A 19,851-nucleotide genomic window follows, 5' to 3' on the forward strand; every position below is an offset into this window, starting at 1 on the left:
AATAGAAGAGAGAGGAAAGAAAACCACTTAGATTGGGACTGGACATGATGCCTTCTTGCCAGCTACACTACTTTTTATAGGGTAGTATAACACGGGGAAGTGCATGCCTGTGCCTCACTATTGGCATGACATGATAAATGGGGACTCCAAGCAATTTAATTGGTGACATGAAATGAATATTTCTCAGTGTGTATTGAAAGGCCCTGTTTCATGCTCCAGGGTGGAAAATATATGTTATCAGTATGTCCGCTTGATCAAGGCATCAAAAATATGTTGATCGCTTTCTAAGAAGAGAAAACCAACAAGTGATCAGCCTTGTTTAAATATTTCATTTATTTTTCATTTGATTCCATGATTTTCTTAGTGTTTTCTTACTGAAATCAGTATAATGGTATTTTTATTTCTTTCCTCAGCTATTTATTTTGATGCAAGTCGACAAATTGTTATAAGCCAAGATGAGCTGGAAGGTAGATTCGATTCTATTCATTTTTTGGCTCTTTTTAACTGGAAATAATTTGTTTTTAATAATGTTTACCTGGAAGTAATAAAAGTTATATTTCATTATTGACAAGTGTGTATATATCAAATTCAACAGAGTAATGGAAGGTAATTATTTCATTTCAAATTGACCAATGTTTCAGTGAAAGTAGCATGGAGGGGAACTGACCAGAAGCTCCTTGGAGTAGATTTTGAATCTATCCATGATTATTTCCATTGAAGTGAACAGAAATATAAGTTTGGTGAGATGTAAAATTAACTGTCAACTCACTATCACATGCACCAAGCTAAAATCTTCCTTAACAATTGTTTGCGTATTTATGACATTGTATAGCATTTTAAGCTAATGATATCTGGTACAATAGGTAGGCAGTATTGCAGCATTCTTCAGAAAATATATCCAAGCTTCAATAAAGCCCAGGATATATTCCACATCTCTAATGTATTACCAGTAAAAATTAAGACAAGGCTGAAGGTAAATCATGTTGGTGTCAGATTCTGATTAACTTGAAAACTGTCAGATTGATAAATTATTTTATAAATTTGTGTCTGTCTGTGTAGGCACTTAATCAAAACCGTTGTTAGTAAAAGCAGTAAATGTATAATTGGCGAGCTTTATATGCTTGATGCACTCTGCTTAATTTTGATGTTGTTTCCCATTTTGCCAAAGTAACAGACAGCATAAGCTTTCTCCCTGTCTTCTCGGCATTTTCTTACCTATACATTTCCATTATATGAATTGAGAGTATCAGTAGGCCAATCAGCCCCTTTGACCATGCTCTACATGCCTGATCTGATTGTTGGCTCAACTCCATTTTCTACCTACTCTTGATACCTCGACTCTTTCTTGTTAGTTGAAAATCTATCTATCATTGTCTTAAACAAAAAATCAATGACCCTCCATCAGCATCTGGGAAAGAGAGTTCTAAAGAAACTTAGCTCCCTAAGAGAAATTCCTCCATCTCTCCATCTTAAATGGGTGAGTCCTTATTTTTAAACTGTGTTCCCTCGTTCTAGTTTTCATACAAGAGAAAACATTCTGCAGCATTCACCCTGCCAAGTCCCCTCAAGATCTTATTTGCTTCAATAAGGTTATTTCTTATTCTTTTAAACTTGAATGGATAAGTCCATACAGTCCAACCTTTCCTCATAAGATAACCAGTTTCGCTCCCCTGCACCAACCCAGGTATCAGTTGTGTGAACTCTCTCTGAACTGCCACTGACTCATTTAGATTCTTTCTTAAATAAAGAGACAAAAAATGTAGACAATATTCCAAATGAGGTCCCATCAATACCTTACACAACTGTAATAAAGCATCCCTATTTTTATATTCCATTCCCACTTATAATAACAAAACATAATGATTTGCTTTTACAGCATTCCTACTTGCATACCAACCTTTGTGGGCGGCACGGTGGTACAGTGGTTAGCACTGCTGCCTCACAGCGCTAGAGACCCAGGTTCAATTCCCGCCTCAGGCGACTGACTGTGTGGAGTTTGCACGTTCTCCCCGTGTCTGCGTGGGTTTCCTCCGGGTGCTCCGGTTTCCTCCCGGGGCGGTGTGGACTTGTTGGGCCGAAGGGCCTGTTTCCACACTGTAAGTAATCTAATCTAATCTAATCTTTTTGTGGTTCACGATACAGATGTCTCTTTATCTCAGCCCTGAAATCTCTATTTTAATCATAGGCTGCTTTTCTGTTATTTTTCTGACAGTGGGATAAGTTTATATTTTCCCACATTATATTCTTATTACCAGCTATGTGTCCACTCACTTCATCTATCTGTATCCCATTGCAGACCTCTTATGCCCTCTTCACAACTTACCTTCCTGCCTATATTGGTGTAATCAACTAAGTTAGCAATCTTAACTTTGGTCCATTCATCCAAGTCAACAAAATAAATTGTAAATATTTGAGGTCACAGGGCAATGATTCCTATGATGCATCACCCATTATTTCTCGTCAAGCCGAAAGTGACTCATTCTTACATCTCTGTTTCCTGTTAGTTCCTTTATGCATGCTGAAATGTTACCTGAAGCCATAATCTATTATATTGTGTAATGAAATTTGATGAGGCGGCTTGTTGAATGTGTTCTGAAGTTCTAAATATAGCATATCCACCTATTCTCCATTAGTCACATTGTTAACTACTTCCTCAAAGATTTTCAATAAATTAGCAAAACATGATTTCCTTTCACAAAATCATATTGACTCTGACTCTGCTTGATTGCATTCAGATTTTTTAAGCCCTGCACCCTTAATAATAGAATTCCACATTTTCTCTATCACCTTTTAGGAGTTGTTTCATTAGATCCTGTCCTATTTTCTAAGGCTGTCATCCATTTTAGACAATTAACTATCTTTCATGTTATTACCACACCATATCCTGTGCAACTGGTGGAGTAAGCTATTTAAAATCCCAAACAGCTGCTTCTTATATGATTTTCCAAAGATATCTTTGATCCTGAGAAAAGAGCTCCTGAAGAGTTATGCGTTGAAGCACTCATTTCTTTCTTATGATTTGGAGATGCCGGTGTTGGACTGGGGTGTACAAAGTTAAAAATCACACAACACCAAGTTATAACCCAACAGGTTTAATTGGAAGCACTAGCTTTCGGAGCACCACTCCTTCACCTGATGAAGGAGTGGCACTCTGAAAGCTAGTGCTTCCAATTAAACCTGTTGGGTTATAATCTGGTGTTGTGTGATTTTTAACTTCTTTCTTAAGCTAACTCATACTAATTCCTACCCTAATTTTTGTATCAAGCATTTAGCCTTGATTTTGGTATAACAAAAGCCTTTCTAATAGTGAAATATAAACAGCAACAAGTCAAAGTAGGCAAGATTGATGAAGTTGAAGGTAAAGTGAACAGTGAAAAAGAAAGCTAGTAATACACCAGTTAGGAAAGCAATGATTTACATAACTGACCACGTTAGGCAATGCTTAAGGAGAACTTAATGGCGCTAAGCTTATACACTGCAAGCTATGCTTGTGAAATGGTTATCCAGAAGCAGATTTTTGTGATTGAACTATGATATCTGGAAGTTTATTGTGAAGTGTTCTTATTAGTAGCAATGTACAAATTTCTGCCTTTCTTGCTTTTCCCACTTATTCTTTTTTTCATATGTGCAATACCTGTTTAGGATGTTAGATCTTGACATAAACTTCACCCTTTTTAGAGGTGGTCTGACCTAGATCTGCATTCTGATGTAAAGTCTAAGCATCAAAAGCTGTATCATATTACAAAAAGCATTCATTTCCTTAGCATCTTTTCACCAATGTTTCTGTTGTGTTTTCTAATAAAGCTCTACGTGTGTGCAACTAGTAAATGCACAAATTTTAGTTCCTAATTTCCTCTTTATATTATGGCACAGACTTGTAGGCATAATGATTGCAAAACTGTCAGTGTTCCCAGTTATTACTGCTCTGGAGCCCAGACCAATCTCTGGAGGATTCACTTGCACAGAAAAATGTGAAAACTCACATGTTGCTGTCAGTGAATCTGCCCTTTTTCACAGGCGTGTTATTGCAGTAATCACAGAAGTAAATCAGTTAGAAGTAACCTGATTCCCTTTTATGCTGTAACATCACTATTGAGAAATGCGTAAGAAAAATTGTATCTTATTAATGAGGTGTTACTAGATTTTCAAATTGTAAAAAATCATTACTTCTACTGAATAATCTCCCTCGGTCTGACAGCCAGAGATTAAGTCTGGAACCTGCATGATGTGTATGGTTTAGTGCTATTTTTCAGCCAGTACTGTAATCTATATTTCACCCAATAGCAATAAGTGATTTGACTCTTATCTGTATCCCATAGGGGATATAAAACCCCCAGGTATACCTACAAATGTCCATATAGCTGAAACCAGCAGGAATTACTAATGTTATATTTGAATAACAATCATTTTTTTTCCTTCAGATAACGTAAATATTTTTAAGGCAAATTATTTTAAATATTTCAGCTTTTCATGTACAGGGTACAGGTTCAAGACTTTGTTTTGCTGTCCATAAAATTAATGAAGAACAACCATGCACTTTATTTCCTGGTTTGTTATTTGTGAGAATTATTCAATGTGAATGACTGTTTATTCAGATAATCATAGGAGTTACTGAGGAGAGCTTTCTTCCTTGTCAGTGGTAAATGGATCACTTTGCCACTCTCCATAAGATCTGAGTCATTATAATTTATGGCATTGAATCATTTTAATGCTGATACACAGCTGATGTTTTGCATTCCTTTTGCCTGTGAAAAATCAGACATGTTAAAAACATTAATTGATAATCCTCATACAATTTACACAGATGTAGAATGATCCAGTCAGATTTGGGTGTTTGATTATTAAGTCATTGCTCAAGCACCTTCTCAAAGCCATTTCTGTGGAAGGCACTAGTTCGTCCAGTGGTGTGTTTTTGTCCTTGCGTCAACAAAAGCCTGATCCTGCCCTCAAAATAACTTTCCAAGTATTTAAATCCAGCACTAGACATGAAATAGAAATCAAACATTGAGAGTCTGGTAGATATTTTTCTTTGTAGTTGAATTGCACAAGTCTACTTCCAGACCAGTAGAGCTCAGCTCAGTGACAGCCAGAGATTAAGTCTGGAACCTGCATGATGTGTATGGTTTAGTGCTATTTTTCAGCCAGTACTGTAATCTATATTTCACCCAATAGCATTAAGTGATTTGACTCTTATCTGTATCCCATAGGGGATATAAAACCCCCAGGTATACCTACAAATGTCCATGTAGCTGAAACCAGCAGGAATTACATTGTACTCAGCTGGGATCCACCTGAGCCACGTGGCCGAGAACCACTGATGTATTACATTGAAAAGGTATAAAAAGTCCTTTGTGTCTCAGTCAGCTGTTTTTGTGTAATAATTCATTTTCCAAATAAAGTTTTATAATATTTCTCTTGCCATAATAAATTAGAACATTTACATTTGATCAAAATAACTTCTGAATTGTTGATCTATAACTTAATGTAAACTAATAGTCACGTTTTCTCATTATGAGCTTTGTAGATAATGTTGCCAGTGAGATGAGGATGGATGGAGAAGACTTGTGAAGAGCATTAAGGCTAACATGGATGAATTGTATCAAATGACCTGATTCTGTGCTGCATGCCCCATGGAATTTGCATAACGTTGAGGAGAGGCAGTACAGTCTCTGCAAAGAGATAGCAACACAAAGAGGCTACAGTCCAAAAGAATTAAATTAAGGAAAATAATCAGTTAAGCTATGTAGATTCTTTGGGTGCAGGATGGGATTAAAAACCCCAATAATCCAAAAGCAAAATACTACAGATGCTTGAAATCTGATATAAAAACAGAAATGCAGGAAATAATGAACAGATATGCTGGTATCTACTGAGTAAGAAATAGAGTTAGCAATCTGATGATAGGTGATTTACCTTAAACGCTAATTCAGTTCATTCTCTATGTATGCTTCAGGAACAAATATCCAATATTGTTTCCCATTGTCAAAGGGTGTCTAAAATATGATTGATAACATGATGGGTTTGGTGATATTCAGATAACTTCAGCAATTGCCTGAGAATGAACCAGATTCCTGCAATCTTGCATGTAACCTCACAATGAGATTTCAACCATTTATCCATTCCAGTACAAAACTGTTCATTTCCACCTTCATAGCATCACCTGAATCCACCGTTGTCTCAGCTCATCTACTGCTGAAACACTGATTCATGCCTTTATTGTCTCTAGACATGAGTATTCTAATATACTCTTGGTCATTGTTCTCTTATAATTAGTCTCCTATATTAATGCCCTCCGTAAACTGAATCTTATCCAAAACTCCACCGTCTATACCCCAACCCCATCAATTCCTTTCACCCATTAACCCTCGTACTTGCAGACTTACATTGATTTCCGGTTAGCCCCAACTTGAAATCTTCTCTCTAGCTTTCAAATCTCTCCATTGCCTCAATCTTCCCTATCTCTCTAATCTCCTCCAACACCACATTCCTCTGAGATATCTAAACCTTTATAAATCTTGGCACTTAAGCATCCCTATTTTTAATTGCTGCACCATTAGTGGCCTTATCCTCAGCTGCCAAGAGCCTATGATCTGGAATTTTCTCTCTCCACTTTTCTTCCTCCTTATTCCTTCTCTACTTCCTTTAAACACTCATTAAAACCTATTTCTTCCACAAAGCACTTGGCCATTTGCTATCCATATCTTCTTACGTGGCTTGGTATCATATTTTGTTAGATGCGGTGCTCCTGTGCAGCCCTCCCAGATGTTTCAGGACATTAACAGTAATATATCAATACAAGTTGTTGTTGTTGTCAGGTACCTTTTACATGAGCAGTCTAATCAGGCCCTGAGAAGGAAATATACCGGCCATGCCTCTCTCTGGTCTTTACATCCAGAAAGCGGTGCAATGATATATTTTTTTCTCTAATTTATTCTAATGAAGAGCTGGGGAAATCAAGAAGAGAAGAAGTAGGGGGAAGCCATTTGAGGGACCTCTGCCAGCCAATAAAATTATGGCCTAGTGTTCCACTTTCCTTTCAACCCCCTAACCTTTGACCCCCTTGTAGATCAAAAATCTGTCTAATTCAGCACTGAATATATTCAATGATCCAGCCTCCATTGCTCTCTTTGGTAGAGAATTCCAAAGATTACTGACCTTCTCAAAGATGAAATTTATCTCCATCTTAATTGGGGGACACCCTTTCTTTTTTTAAAACTACATCCCTAGTCCTCAATTCGCCCATGAAGGAAAACCTCATTTCAGCAGTGATTCTGTAAAACAGGCTTAGAATGTTATATTTCAATAAGATTACCTCTCATTCTTCTAAACTCCAAACAATATAGAATCAATCCACTCTGCCTTCCCTCATAAGTCACCCGTTAATTTCAGGAATCTAATGAGTGAACCTGCTCTGAACCATCCCCAAAATGCAACTGTCTGAAAATCAATTTCAGGCATCTTGTCAGTAATGTGCCCCATTCAGGGCTGCAAATGATTAACCAAACAGTTTCTATAATAATGATATCCCTTCTCTTTCAGACCATGGCTGGCAGTGCATCTTGGCAAAGGATCAACCAAGAGATTGCAGCAAGATCCCCACGTTTTGCTATATTTGACTTGGCTGAAGGAAAATCCTACGAATTCCGTGTTTTTGCTGTGAACAAGTTTGGTATGAGCCAGCCATCAGCATCGACTGGACCCGTTACAGTTCAGGAACACATTGGTAATATTTTTAGTCACAATGTTGTCCAAATTTCAATGTGGAATTAACAGCATGCATGCTTTGCGTTTCTTGAAGAACATGTGGAATGTGATCACCGCATTCTGCTCAACCAATGAAAATATCAATTGCAAACAGACAACACAGTAATTTAATGGTGAAGTTATATCAGAGAGCAAAGTTCAGTGCAGGAAAATCACATGAAACATTTTCCAATCCAATTCTATTATAGCATTTAGAGTTACTCACCTTCCTCAAATATATCTTCCTCCAATATAGGATCAATCCACTCTACCTTCCCTCATAAGTCAACCCCTTAATTCAAGAATTCATTTTTGTAGATAGGTAGCATTACCTTTCAAACTGATCCATAGCCACGTACATTCCAGAATGAATCTCAACACAATGATTAGCATTGAAATAAAGACTGGCTGATGTATTTCCCTTTACTCATTCAGGGCTGTTCAAACTCTTGCACCAACTGCGATCAGCTAACTTGGTACAGGTCTTTGGACTAAATCGAATACCAAGCTGGCCTTTCCTGTGCAACAGTCTAGGTGTCGACCATTGGTAGTATCAAGTGGAATTCTTTTCTTTATTATAGTTTCAAGAGCAATAAATAATTCTGTTTTGGTTTTAGTTAACTGTTTCACATCCCGTATTTTCCATAGTCAATGGTAATGGATTTCTTGAGCTACTGCAACATTTCTAAATTCTGGGATATTGATTTGGCAGTGGTGAAGGGGTGGCAGTATATATCCAACTCAGGATGACCCAGGTTTTCCCTACAATGTTCCTCTAGCCTTAGGTAACAAGGTTGTGAAGGGAAGGAAGTCCTTATCAAAATTGCTACATTGTATTCTGTAGAATATTCTCACTGCAGTATGTCAGTGGTGCAGAGAACAAGCATTGGCAAGGTACCCGATTAAGCAATCTGAGCTGTCTTGAATGTTTCTGCAGACCTCCAGGTGAGAGGAGAGTATTCTAGTGCTCTGACATGGATCTTGTTGATACAAAAATAAATTTGTGGGGCCTACTCATTAGACTACCCAGCCTCCTTACACACTTTAGGAACCATTGTGTTAATTGGAGTGGCCTAATTAAGCTTTTGGTCAATGGTGACCCAATGATGTCTATCATTGATAACTTGGTGGTGAAACCATTGGTTGAAAATAACTCATTTTTGAGATGGTCAGCATCTGCCTTTAAGTCACGTAAATGTTACCTGTCACGACGCAGACCAAACTGGGATGTTGTCCAATTTCTGTACGGACTATTTCTTTACAGGGAAGGGATGAAATCTTACTGAGCAATGCTGGTGAATATTGCTTCCAGTCCACTGTTGTCATGATCATTAATATTATAATAGTGTCTAACGTTTTTAACATCTTATTACCTTTTACAGAAATTCCAGCTTCGCCCTCTGGTGTTCGATGTGCAAGAAACACAAAGCATTCGATTGTTGTGCATTGGACACCTTCAAAAAGTGCCAAAGACCTGATTGGCTATTACATTGATTCCTGCCTGGTGGGAACCAATGACTGGCAGCCCTGCAATCACAAGCCTGTGAAATACACAAGGTCATTGTTGCAAACCTGTCTTCAAGTTGTCTGCATTAAAAATAACATTTTAGTTTAAGGTAGAAGTCCACAAAATCAGCATCCCTTAATTTGTGTGTGTGTATGTATGTTTGTGTGTGTATATGTATATGCATATATTAAATAATATTGTAAACTGGTTGAACAGCTCAGTGGGTACATGCTGGATCCCTGCTTACGCAGGAACTTCTGCCTGTCCTTTATAAATCCAGGAAGAACTGAAATTGGAGACCTCTTTACTGAGCATTCCTGTGTTCCTGATTCAAACTTGCCATAATGTTAGACCGCACAGTGAGATCTATGAGAGCAATAGACTTCCAAGAGGCTGCAAGTGAACCCTATCAGTGGATTCAAGCAGCCTGGGTCCATGAGATAATTTATTTCTGTAGATTCTGAAAGGACCACTTCATGGATTTTGCCTTCCTACTTGTTCTGTAACCCTGGCAGAGTGGCATCAACAGATCTAATTCTGAGGAAGTGTCACTTGAACTGAAAGATTAACTCTGATTTCTCTCTTCAGTTGCTGCCAGGCCTGCTGAACATTCCCAGCAATTTCTGTTTTTGTACCAGTAGAGCCAATCTTGGTGCAAATACAACTTATTGTGTTTCTGGATTTCTGGGCCTTGTACATTAATTTTGCTTGGAATGGATTTTTTTTTTGCTACTACTAATAGTTATAAGTTCAGTAAATGTAAACACGTAGGAAATATTACTTAGTAACAAAGTAAAGAAAAGGTGAGATTTAATACCATTCAAGTGTTTTGCACATTTAGATTTTTCCCAGGTGATAACAAAATATACCATTTCCAAAATTAAGTACAGACTGGCAATTTGTGGGAACATGTGAATATATATAAACCTAACTGAAGAATTATTTCAGCAAGTCTCCCTGTGTTTTTCTCCATTTAGATTTGTTGTTCATGGTCTAAAGAATGGACATAAGTACATCTTCCGTGTGAAGGCAGTTAATGCTTTGGGAACAAGTGAGATGTCTCAAGAATCAGATCCTATTACTGTCCAAGCAGCTCTGAGTGAGTACATATTCCTGATTTTCAAACAGTAAATACATAATAATAAAAGAAATACAAAGCATTGGGTTTAAAATTGTTATCAATGCAACTAAAGGTTGGAATTTAATATTTTTGAATGCCCTGCCTGGAGAATTCAAAGGCACTTTTCAGAAAGGAATTGGTAAATATTAGGAGAAAATTGAGGAAGGATATGAGGAAAGAGGGGCGCTAACTTGAAAGTGTCAACACAGACTGAATGGCCCCCTTCTATCCTGCAGTATTCCATGATTAAGTGTTTGGAATAAAGTATGACTGATGGCTTTTCAGATTTTAAAAATGTGTGGGGGCACCATTAATTATCACAACTTCTGTTTGTACAGATGCCTAATAAATATATATATAGAAGTATTTGTAAAAATTACAATAACTTAGAAGAACAGTTTTCTTTTTGCAATGACACGGATACAAGAGAACATGACTGAAATGGAAACAGCAACTAAGCAATGTTAGTTTATGCATTGGTTATGTATGTCAGATATTAATAGCCCTGTATGTAGTTCAAGATTTATCTCATTCCTCACGGAGAAATATGAAAAAAAAAGTTAAATAAACCAGGTAAAAGCAACATTTCCATAATTCTCCTGAGAAAGTGGAACAACACACAGAAAATAACAATACAATTTCTCAATAAGTTATTTGAATGTTCACAGTCTATATTGATTTTGGGATATTTGGGCAGCATTTTTCCCTCCCTGGTGTGTTGTGAGAAATGGCCTAAAAGGTGGGAAACAATAGGAAAATGAAATAATTGGACTCTCAGTATAAAGAAACATTGTCCTAATTGTTCCCTCAGGTCTTAAATGGCGACCTCAGAATCTCACTACTGAGCTGCAACTATTTTATTTCCACGTATTTGCAGCTCATTAAAGATCCAACTCGCCTTATTTATGTGTTCCTTTCAAATGTTCCCTGAGAAACTGGATAGCTTGGAAATTGAAGCAGCTACCTGGTGCTGCAGCTCACCAATTGCTTATCACAGCCATCATTTAACTATGTCCTACAACAATGTCCTTGCATGGTCCATGACCACCATTCTCCTTGACACGTTGTTCGTTCGAATTGGCATTGCCAACCACTAGATTCACCATACCTGCCCACGGTTTAACTCTCACTCCACTTCAGCCCTTCAATACTTTTCTTTGGAATTCAGGGACACCCATAGGTTGTACAAATTTTCCGGGTTGCTATGCCAACTCAGTCACACATGCAATTCATGTCCTTGCAGTCCAGATCAGGTTGGTCCTGCAGCTTAATGGAAAGCCATCCAGGGATCGCAGGTAATTCAGTTGATGTTAGTGATGACATTGATCTTGAGGGTGGCTCACGGTTTCCTACAATGATGCAAAGGCAAGGTTGAGTACGATGGAAGTGGTTGAAGAGTACTTAGTGGTGATTCATGAGCAGAATGTGGTGAAACGGTCTTAGTGAGTGAATGGATTCCAACGAGCACTGGAAGCATTAGTATTTTGGGAGAAAGAGGTGAGTGAGTGGATATTATTGGATGTAATACTGAGAGTTGTAGTCCATGAACCTTGGTGATATTTCTGAGCAATGGCAAAGTTAGAATGATTTGGTGGCCCTGTGATTTTGAAATAGTAGAGAGGAGATGGTGGCAGTTAATTGTGAGGAGCACAGAAGCTCATTGACCTCCTTCTTGTACTGCTGGGTGTTCCAATTCAGTCTGACCTCAGCACTGACCAGAACTGCCATTTGTGTCCAGGCTAGCTTGGTTTGCTGGTGTGACTTGCTGTGACAATCAGCTGGAAAACGGACTGCCCTCCTCTCTACCAATGTGACTACCAATACTTTCAAGTCCCTTTTCATGAAGTGGGAAATGTGCTTTCCTTTCCACTGTCGAAAATGTGTTGCTTGAAAAACGCAGCAGGTCAGGCAGCATCCAAGGAGCAGGAGAATCGACGTTTCGGGCATGAGCCCTTCTTCAGGAGGCTGAAGAATTCTTCAGGCTCATGCCCGAAACATCGATTCTCCTGCTCCTTGGATGCTGCCTGACCTGCTGCGCTTTTCCAGCAACACATTTTCGGCTCTGATCTCCAGCATCTGCAGTCCTCACTTTTTCCTTTCCACTGTGCAATGGCCTGGGTGTAGAGGCTCGAGCTCATGTGGAGGCTGCTTCCTGGGTTTTAGAGTCTGAAATTGTGTGCAGTGGGATACTAAAAATATGGAGGGTATTAGTTGTGGCCAGGCATGATTTATAGAGAAAGATGGACACGAACCTGGTTGCATAGTTGATGAAGTGCAGAAGATTGCATGAGAAAAAAATCACTCTGAGCTAGGCCTGGCAGGATACCTTGAATCTCCCTTGACAAGCCACTTCAAGTGAAAATGAGAAAATTCTATCCTGTGTTCCTGTAGGTTAATGCATGGAACTAGGAAGGGAATCACAGCTCGCTTTTTAATAAGTTGTTTCCATGTTGAGGAGGGAAGCAGTAAAATGCTGTAGCAAGACATGTAACATAATGAAGAGAGGTAAAAATACTGCTCAAAAATGTTAGTATAGGAGCTTGAATGAGCATTATTGTTGTTATTCTTTTCTTTATATAATTCTGGAAAATTTATCCTGTATTTTTGCAACTGAATATTCTGGCAAAATTTACCAAGTCTTGATATATAAATTAGAAACTAATACCTTATTTTAATTTTTTAGAAATGTTAACTTATCCTTTATGACATATTGAATGTTCTTCACTCATGATTCAGTGCAATAATCTTGTCAACTTTTGTGAATTATAGCTGAAGAGAACTGAAGGTATGGATGGAGTAGTGCAGAATTCATCTTAGCTATTAAAGGCTGAAATCTTGTCTATGCCATTCAACTGTCAGCTACATTAATGGAGCTGTGAACTGTAAAGGATTAACACCTTCAGTGAAATATATACATACATACAAATCAGGAGTAAGCCATTTGGCTGGCCCTTAAACCTGTTCCACTATCAACAATACCATGTCTCATCTGATTAATTCACATTCCCAATACCTCTGATAACCTTTCATCCCCATGTATAGAGTCATAGAGATGTACAGCATCGAAGCAGACCCTTCAGTTCAACTCATCTGTGCCAACCACATATCCTAAATAAATCTAGTCCCAGTTGCCAGCATTTGGCCCATATCCCTCTAAACCCTTCCTATTCACATACCCATCCAGATGCCTTTGCAAATGTTGTATTTGTACCAGCTTCCACCGCTTTCTCTGGAAGTTTATTCCATACATTCACCACCCTCTGCATGAAACACTTGCCCCTTGGGTCCCTTTTAAACCTTTCCCCTCTCAACTTAAACCTATGCCCTCTAATTTTGGATTGCCCACCCCAGGGAACAACCTTGTCTATTTAACCCTATCCATGCCCCTCATGATTTTATAAATCTCTATGAGATCACCCCTCAGCCTCCAATACTCGAGAGAAAATAGTCCCAGTCTATTCAGCCTCTCCCTATAGCCCAAACTCTCCAATCCCTGGAAATCTTTTCTCAACCCTTTCATGTTTCACGACATCCTTCCTATAGAAGAGAGACCAGAATTGCATGCAGTGTTCAAAAGTGGTCTAACCAATGTTCTGTACAGCCACATGACCTCCCAACTCCTATACTCGATGCACTGACCAATAAAGGGAAGGATACCAAACGCCGCCTTCACTATCTTGTCTACTTTGGACTCCACTTTCAATATGAACCTGTGCTCTAAGGGCTCTTTATTCAGCAACACTTCCTGGGACCATCCCATAAAGTGTATAAGTCCTGGTCTGATATGCCTTTCCAAAATGCAGCACCTCACACTTATCTAAATTAAACTCCACATGTCACTCCTCGGCAAATTGGCCCATCTGATCAAGATCCCTTGTACACTGAGGTAGACATTTGGATTTGGTTTGATTTGATTTATTGTTGCCACACGTACTGAGATACAGTGAAAGGTGTTGTTCTGCATCTCTCCAGGCAGGTCGTACCAGACAAAATACAGAGTAGCAGAACAGAGTGCAGAATACAGACCCTCAGAGAAGGTGCAGAGAGAGAAAGATCAGCACCAACATTTGAGAGGACTGTTCAAAAGTCTGATAACAGCGGGGAAGAAGCTGATTTTGAATCTGTTCGTACGTGTATTCTAACTTTCATATCTTCTGCCCGAGGAAAGAGGGTGCAAGAAAGTATGACCATGGTGGGAGGGGAGTTTGATTGTGTTCGTTGCTTTCTTGAGGCAGTGGGAAGTCTAGATGGAGTCAATGGATAGAAGACAAGTTTGCATGATGGACTGGGTTGTATTAACAACTCTCTGCAGTTTCTTGCAGTCTTAAAAAGAGTAGTTACCATTCCACGTTGTGATTCATCCAGACGGGATCTTTCTATGGTGCCTCTATAAAAATTGGTAAGAGTATTGGTGGACATGTTGAATTTCCTTACCCTCCTGAGGAAATAGAGGCATTGTTGTGTTTTCTTGACCTCACATTGACATGAGTATCAGGACAGATTGTTGGTGATCATCACTCCCAGGATCATCACTCTTTACACCATGCTGCTAAACACTCTATCTCTTTCCTGTATTCCATCTTCACAAGGTTTGGGGCAGAATTTGGCCACATGGTCATGAGTGTATAAGGACTATAGTAAGGGGTTGTGTTCACAGCCTTGTAGGGCATTGGTGTTGAGGATTATCATAGAGAAGGTGTTGTTGCCTATTCTTACTGATTGGACTCTATAGGTCAAGAAGTCAAGGATCGAAGTACAGTGGCGGGGGGGAGTCCAAGACCTAAGTCTGAGAGTTTGGAGATGAATTTATTTGGAATTATGGTGTTGAGAGTAGAGCTGTCATCAATAAGTCAGAGCCTGACGTAGGCTGGAGTTGATATGAGCCATTTCTAACCTCTTCAAGCACTTCACAATTGTGGAGGTTGGAGCCACTGGGTGGTTGTCATTGAGGCAAGCTGCGTGATTTCACTTTGGCACCAGGATGAATGGTGGTCTTCTTAAAGTAGCTGGGGACTTCAGAACAAAGTAAGGAGAGGTGAAAGATGTCACCGAATACACCCACCAACTGGTCTGCACAAGATCTGAGTGAATGGCGGGGACTCCATTTGAGCAAATCTCTTTCCGTGGGTTCACTCTCAAGAAGGCTGATCGAACATCTGTGATGGTGACTGTGGGTACAGGTGCATCTGAGGCTGTTGGGGCAGATGACATCATTTCACTAACTTTTTGTTCAAAACAAGCATGGAATGCATTGAGCTCATCGGATAGCGATGTACAGTTGTGCACGATTCTGTTTGACTTCATTTTGCAGCCATTAATGTCGTGTAAGCCTTGCCACAAATGACGGGTGTCCGTGTGGATAGTCTGGGTCTCACCCTTAGTTTAGTTTGCCTCTTGGCATCCCTAATGGTCTTGGGAAGGTCGTACCTGGATTTCCTTGAATAGATCAGGGTCACTTCAGACCTGGATTTCAGTAGGGAGTGGATCTCTTGGCTCATCCACGGTTTCTGGCTGGGTAACATTCCGATTAACTTCTTCAGCACCCAGTCTTCTACATACTTACTAATGAAGTCTGCATTGGTAGTGGCATACTTAGTTAGGTTGGCAGCTACATTCTTCAATAGGGACCAGTCCATTGAGTCTTAGAAGTCCCGTAGAAGGCCTTCATTTGCCTCAGACTAACACAGCACTATTTTCTGTACTGAGTCCTCACTCTTCAATTTTATGTATAAGCTGGAGCAGGAGCACAGCGTTGTGATCTGATTTTCCAAAGTGCAGACAGGGGAATGGGAGCGGGATGCATTGTTGATGATTGTATAGCAATGGTCAAGGATGTTCAGATCACTGGTGAGACAGGAAATGTGTTGTTGGTATTTTGGTAGCGCTTGCATAATGTTGGCCTGGTTATGATGTACAAGGCCTTGGGGTATTCTGTCTCAAAACTGTTTGTGGTGTAGCATAGTTCATCAAGGGCACTCTTCACTTCAGCATGAGGTGAGGTGTAGACTGCTATCACGAAAGTAAAGGTGAACCCGTGAGGCAGATAGTAAGGATGACACTTCACTGTGAGGTATTTTATGTCCGGGGTGCAGTAACTTGCCAGGGTCACTCCAGCTGAGCATCAGGAGTTGTTGATCAGGAAGCAGACTCTGCCACCCTTTGCCTTGCCTGCGGATGCTGAACGGTCTATTCGGTGAACTGAGAAACCTTCAGGTTGTATGGCACAATCAGGTATAGCAGGAGTGAGCCATCTTTCTGTTAAACAGAGTACACAGCAGTCTTCAATTTACTCTGTCTTAAAGTACTCAAACACACTGCTTCCACCATCTTTTGAACAAGAGAGTTCTTCACAAACCTATGGGAGAAAAATAATCTCATCTCTGTCTTCAGTGGTTGACCACTTATTTTGTAACTGTGATCCTGAGTTACAGATTCTCCCACAAGATGAAACATCTTCTCCACATCCACCCTGTCAAGACCCCTCAGGATCTTCTATATCAATTAAGTCACCTCTTACCCTTCTAAACTCAAACCTAGCCTGTACATCCCCTGTTCATAAGACAACTTGCCCATTGCATGAACTATTCTAGTAAATCTTCTCTGAACTATTTCCAAAGAATTTACATCCTTCATTTAATAAGGAGATCAAAACTGGACACAATAGTTTAAATGCAATCCCACCAATGTGCTGTATATAACTGAAGCATACTTTAGTATTCAACAGTTCTCACAATAAATGATAAAATTCTATCAATTTTTCTAAATACTTGCTATACCTGCATACTAACCTTTTGTGATTCATGCAAGAGGACACCTAGATGTCTCTGCAGCTCAGAGCTTTGCAACTTTTCACAATTCAGATAAACTGTTTTTCTATTCTTCCTGCCAAACTGGGCAATTTCACTTCATTTATCAAATCTTTGCTCCTCACTTAATCTAACTATGTCCCTTTGTAGCCTTACAAACTCTTCACAACTTACAACCTTTCTTTGTGTCATCAGCAAATTTACCAACCATGCCTTCTGCCCTTTCACATCATTGTAAAAAGTTGAGGCTCCAGCATTAATAGCTGTAGCACACCACCTATTGCATCTTGCCAATCCAGAAAATGACCTGTTAATGTCTACTCCCTCTTGTCTGTTAGATAATCAATCATCTATACATGCCTATGATACCTGGTACACCGTAAGCTTTGATTTTCCACAATAACCTTTAATGTAGCACTTTATCAAATGTTTTCCAGAAGTCTAAGTACAATTAATCCACCAAGTCCTTAATATCCACAACAAAGAACTCAAATAAGTTGGTTGTATGTTATTTCCTTTTCAAAATATCACATTGACTCCAATAAAAGCAAAATCCTGTGGATAATGAAAATCTGAAATAAATTAGGAAAATTCTGGAGAATCTCAACAAGTCTGGCAGCATCTGTGGGGAGAGAAACAGAGTTAATGTTTCAAGTCCGATATGACTTCTTCAGAATCCAATAGAGTCAGTGCTGCCTAACATGCCTGATAAAGGGGTTATACCTGAAACGTCAATTGTTCTGCTCCTTGGATTCTGCCTGACCTACTGTGCTTTTCCAGCACCACACTTTTTGAGTCTGATTTCCAGCATCTGCAGTTCTCACTTTCTCCTAACTGTAGTTGCTGTCCAACCCACTGGGTTTCTCCAGTATTTTCTGTATTTGTTCTGTGTATACTCTGCCTGATTACCTTGAACTTCTCTAAGTGTGTTGCCATAACATCTTTAAACATAGATTCTAATGGTTTCCTTATGATAGATGTTAAGCTAAAAGGCCTGTAGTTTCCTGCGTTGGAAATTTCTTGTGTTCCTCTCTCCCTTCGGTTTTCTGAGTTTCAGCAATTTCTGGGATGATGCTTGTAATTTCGATAGTGAAGACCAGTGCTAAATACTGAAATAGGTGATAGGAATGTTAAATGATTATAAAGTCAAAGAGATGATTGTGTTAAGTAAATGGCTGAAATTTTTGCCAAAATTGGTTTCTATGCTCAGGTCCCATAGAATGTTTTTTTTTTCAAAAAAGAGTTTGGATATTACTACTTTGCTGTCCCAAGTGACTTTCTTTATGTGATCATTTTAGGAGGTGGTATCCCTCATGGTAGGTATTGGACCAAGTGTGAAGCAATAACAAGCGCACTTTTTTTTGGCTAACAATATCTTAAAGCACTATGTTGCTCTTTAACGGATGAACGTATTAACAATCCCATCGTATAAACACAGTTAATACTCACTCTATATTAAGTATAAATCACCAGTGCGCTAAGTGTGGAAAAAATTGTTTTAACTCTCACAGGAAATGTGGTGATTGAGCACAGATCCATTGCTTCTTTTTAGAATAGTTATTAATTACAATTATTCAAAGCCTCATTGATGCCAGTTATCATTCTAATCTGCATTGATTTACTCTGCACCAAGACAAATCTTGGATGTGAAGCTGCTAAGTTCATGATATTTTGTGTTGCAATAAGGTTGAAAATAGTCCCAGATGATGGAAGCTTCTGGCTGCAGAATGAAATTCAAAAACAACCTTATATAATCAATTGTTAACTTCATTGATGCTAGCAGAGACCAAGTATCCCATCGCCCTGACATTTGAAAGCTCTTTGGAGACCCAGGAGCATACCCCTGCTCAGCTTTCTTAGCAGGACACTAATGTATACTCAACAACATAATTGGAATTTATTTGTTCTGTACCTCTGCATTTAAATAACGCTATCAGTCATGTAACAATATTCTAAAAATCTAATGTAAACTAGATGCGATTGCATACTATGTCTCAAGTATATCTGGCATCTTAAAGAAGTATTAATTCTTCTTCTACTTTAGTTGAATAGTAGGATAGCCTTTATTGATATGGACAGTTGGCAACTTCACTCAAGAAAGGACTTTTTTTTTAAGTAATTTGGAATTAGTAGATGATACCTTGAGATTTGAAGTTAGAATTTAGTTTCCTGAATCTTTATCTCCCCATAGCTGCCCCATCATCACCTTATGGTATAACTCTCCTTGACTGCACAAACGACTCCATGACGCTGGGCTGGAAGGCACCACGGTTTACTGGAGGCTCAGATATCATCGGATACTACATGGATCATCGTGAAATCACTGACCTACATTGGCATGAAAGCAACATCAAACCAATCACTGGAAGAGTTCACAAAGTTAGTGTCATGTTTAATATTTTTAGGAAGGGAAACTATTTCCCACAAATGTGAAGAGCTTCCTTTTGTTTCTACTAGCCAGTCACCAAATGTGACATACTGCAGAATTGGTTGGTAAAATCACACAGAATCGAACTTTTGAAATATACGTGGTTAAGATCAAGGATCTATTATTTCTTTGCATTAGAGTGTACTACTGTTACTTAAAATGTGCCAAAACTATATTTACAGCAAATTCGTGACCAAACATTAGACAGTAATCGGGCGAGGCCAAGGAGAAAATTAGTATAGTGAGC

The 19,851-nt window shown here is 39.0% G+C and overlaps 1 protein-coding gene across 5 annotated transcripts in view; it reads left to right on the forward strand.

Moving 5' to 3' along the window:
* The window catches only part of myom2b (myomesin 2b), a 145,875-nt gene that overhangs the window by 61,782 nt on the left and 64,242 nt on the right, over positions 1–19,851 (forward strand). For 4 of the 5 annotated variants that reach the window (XM_043679203.1, XM_043679214.1, XM_043679173.1 and 1 more), the window contains exons 13-19: positions 414–467; positions 5,208–5,335; positions 7,540–7,723; positions 9,126–9,300; positions 10,228–10,349; positions 18,475–18,492; positions 19,368–19,555. In XM_043679203.1, coding sequence (XP_043535138.1) covers positions 414–467; positions 5,208–5,335; positions 7,540–7,723; positions 9,126–9,300; positions 10,228–10,349; positions 18,475–18,492; positions 19,368–19,555 — 869 coding nt within the window. The remainder of the gene's footprint in view (positions 1–413; positions 468–5,207; positions 5,336–7,539; positions 7,724–9,125; positions 9,301–10,227; positions 10,350–18,474; positions 18,493–19,367; positions 19,556–19,851) is intronic. The other variant, XM_043679192.1, reaches the window with a different exon arrangement.

Source organism: Chiloscyllium plagiosum, chromosome 3, assembly GCF_004010195.1.
Source record: "Chiloscyllium plagiosum isolate BGI_BamShark_2017 chromosome 3, ASM401019v2, whole genome shotgun sequence".
Lineage (NCBI taxonomy): Eukaryota > Metazoa > Chordata > Chondrichthyes > Orectolobiformes > Hemiscylliidae > Chiloscyllium > Chiloscyllium plagiosum.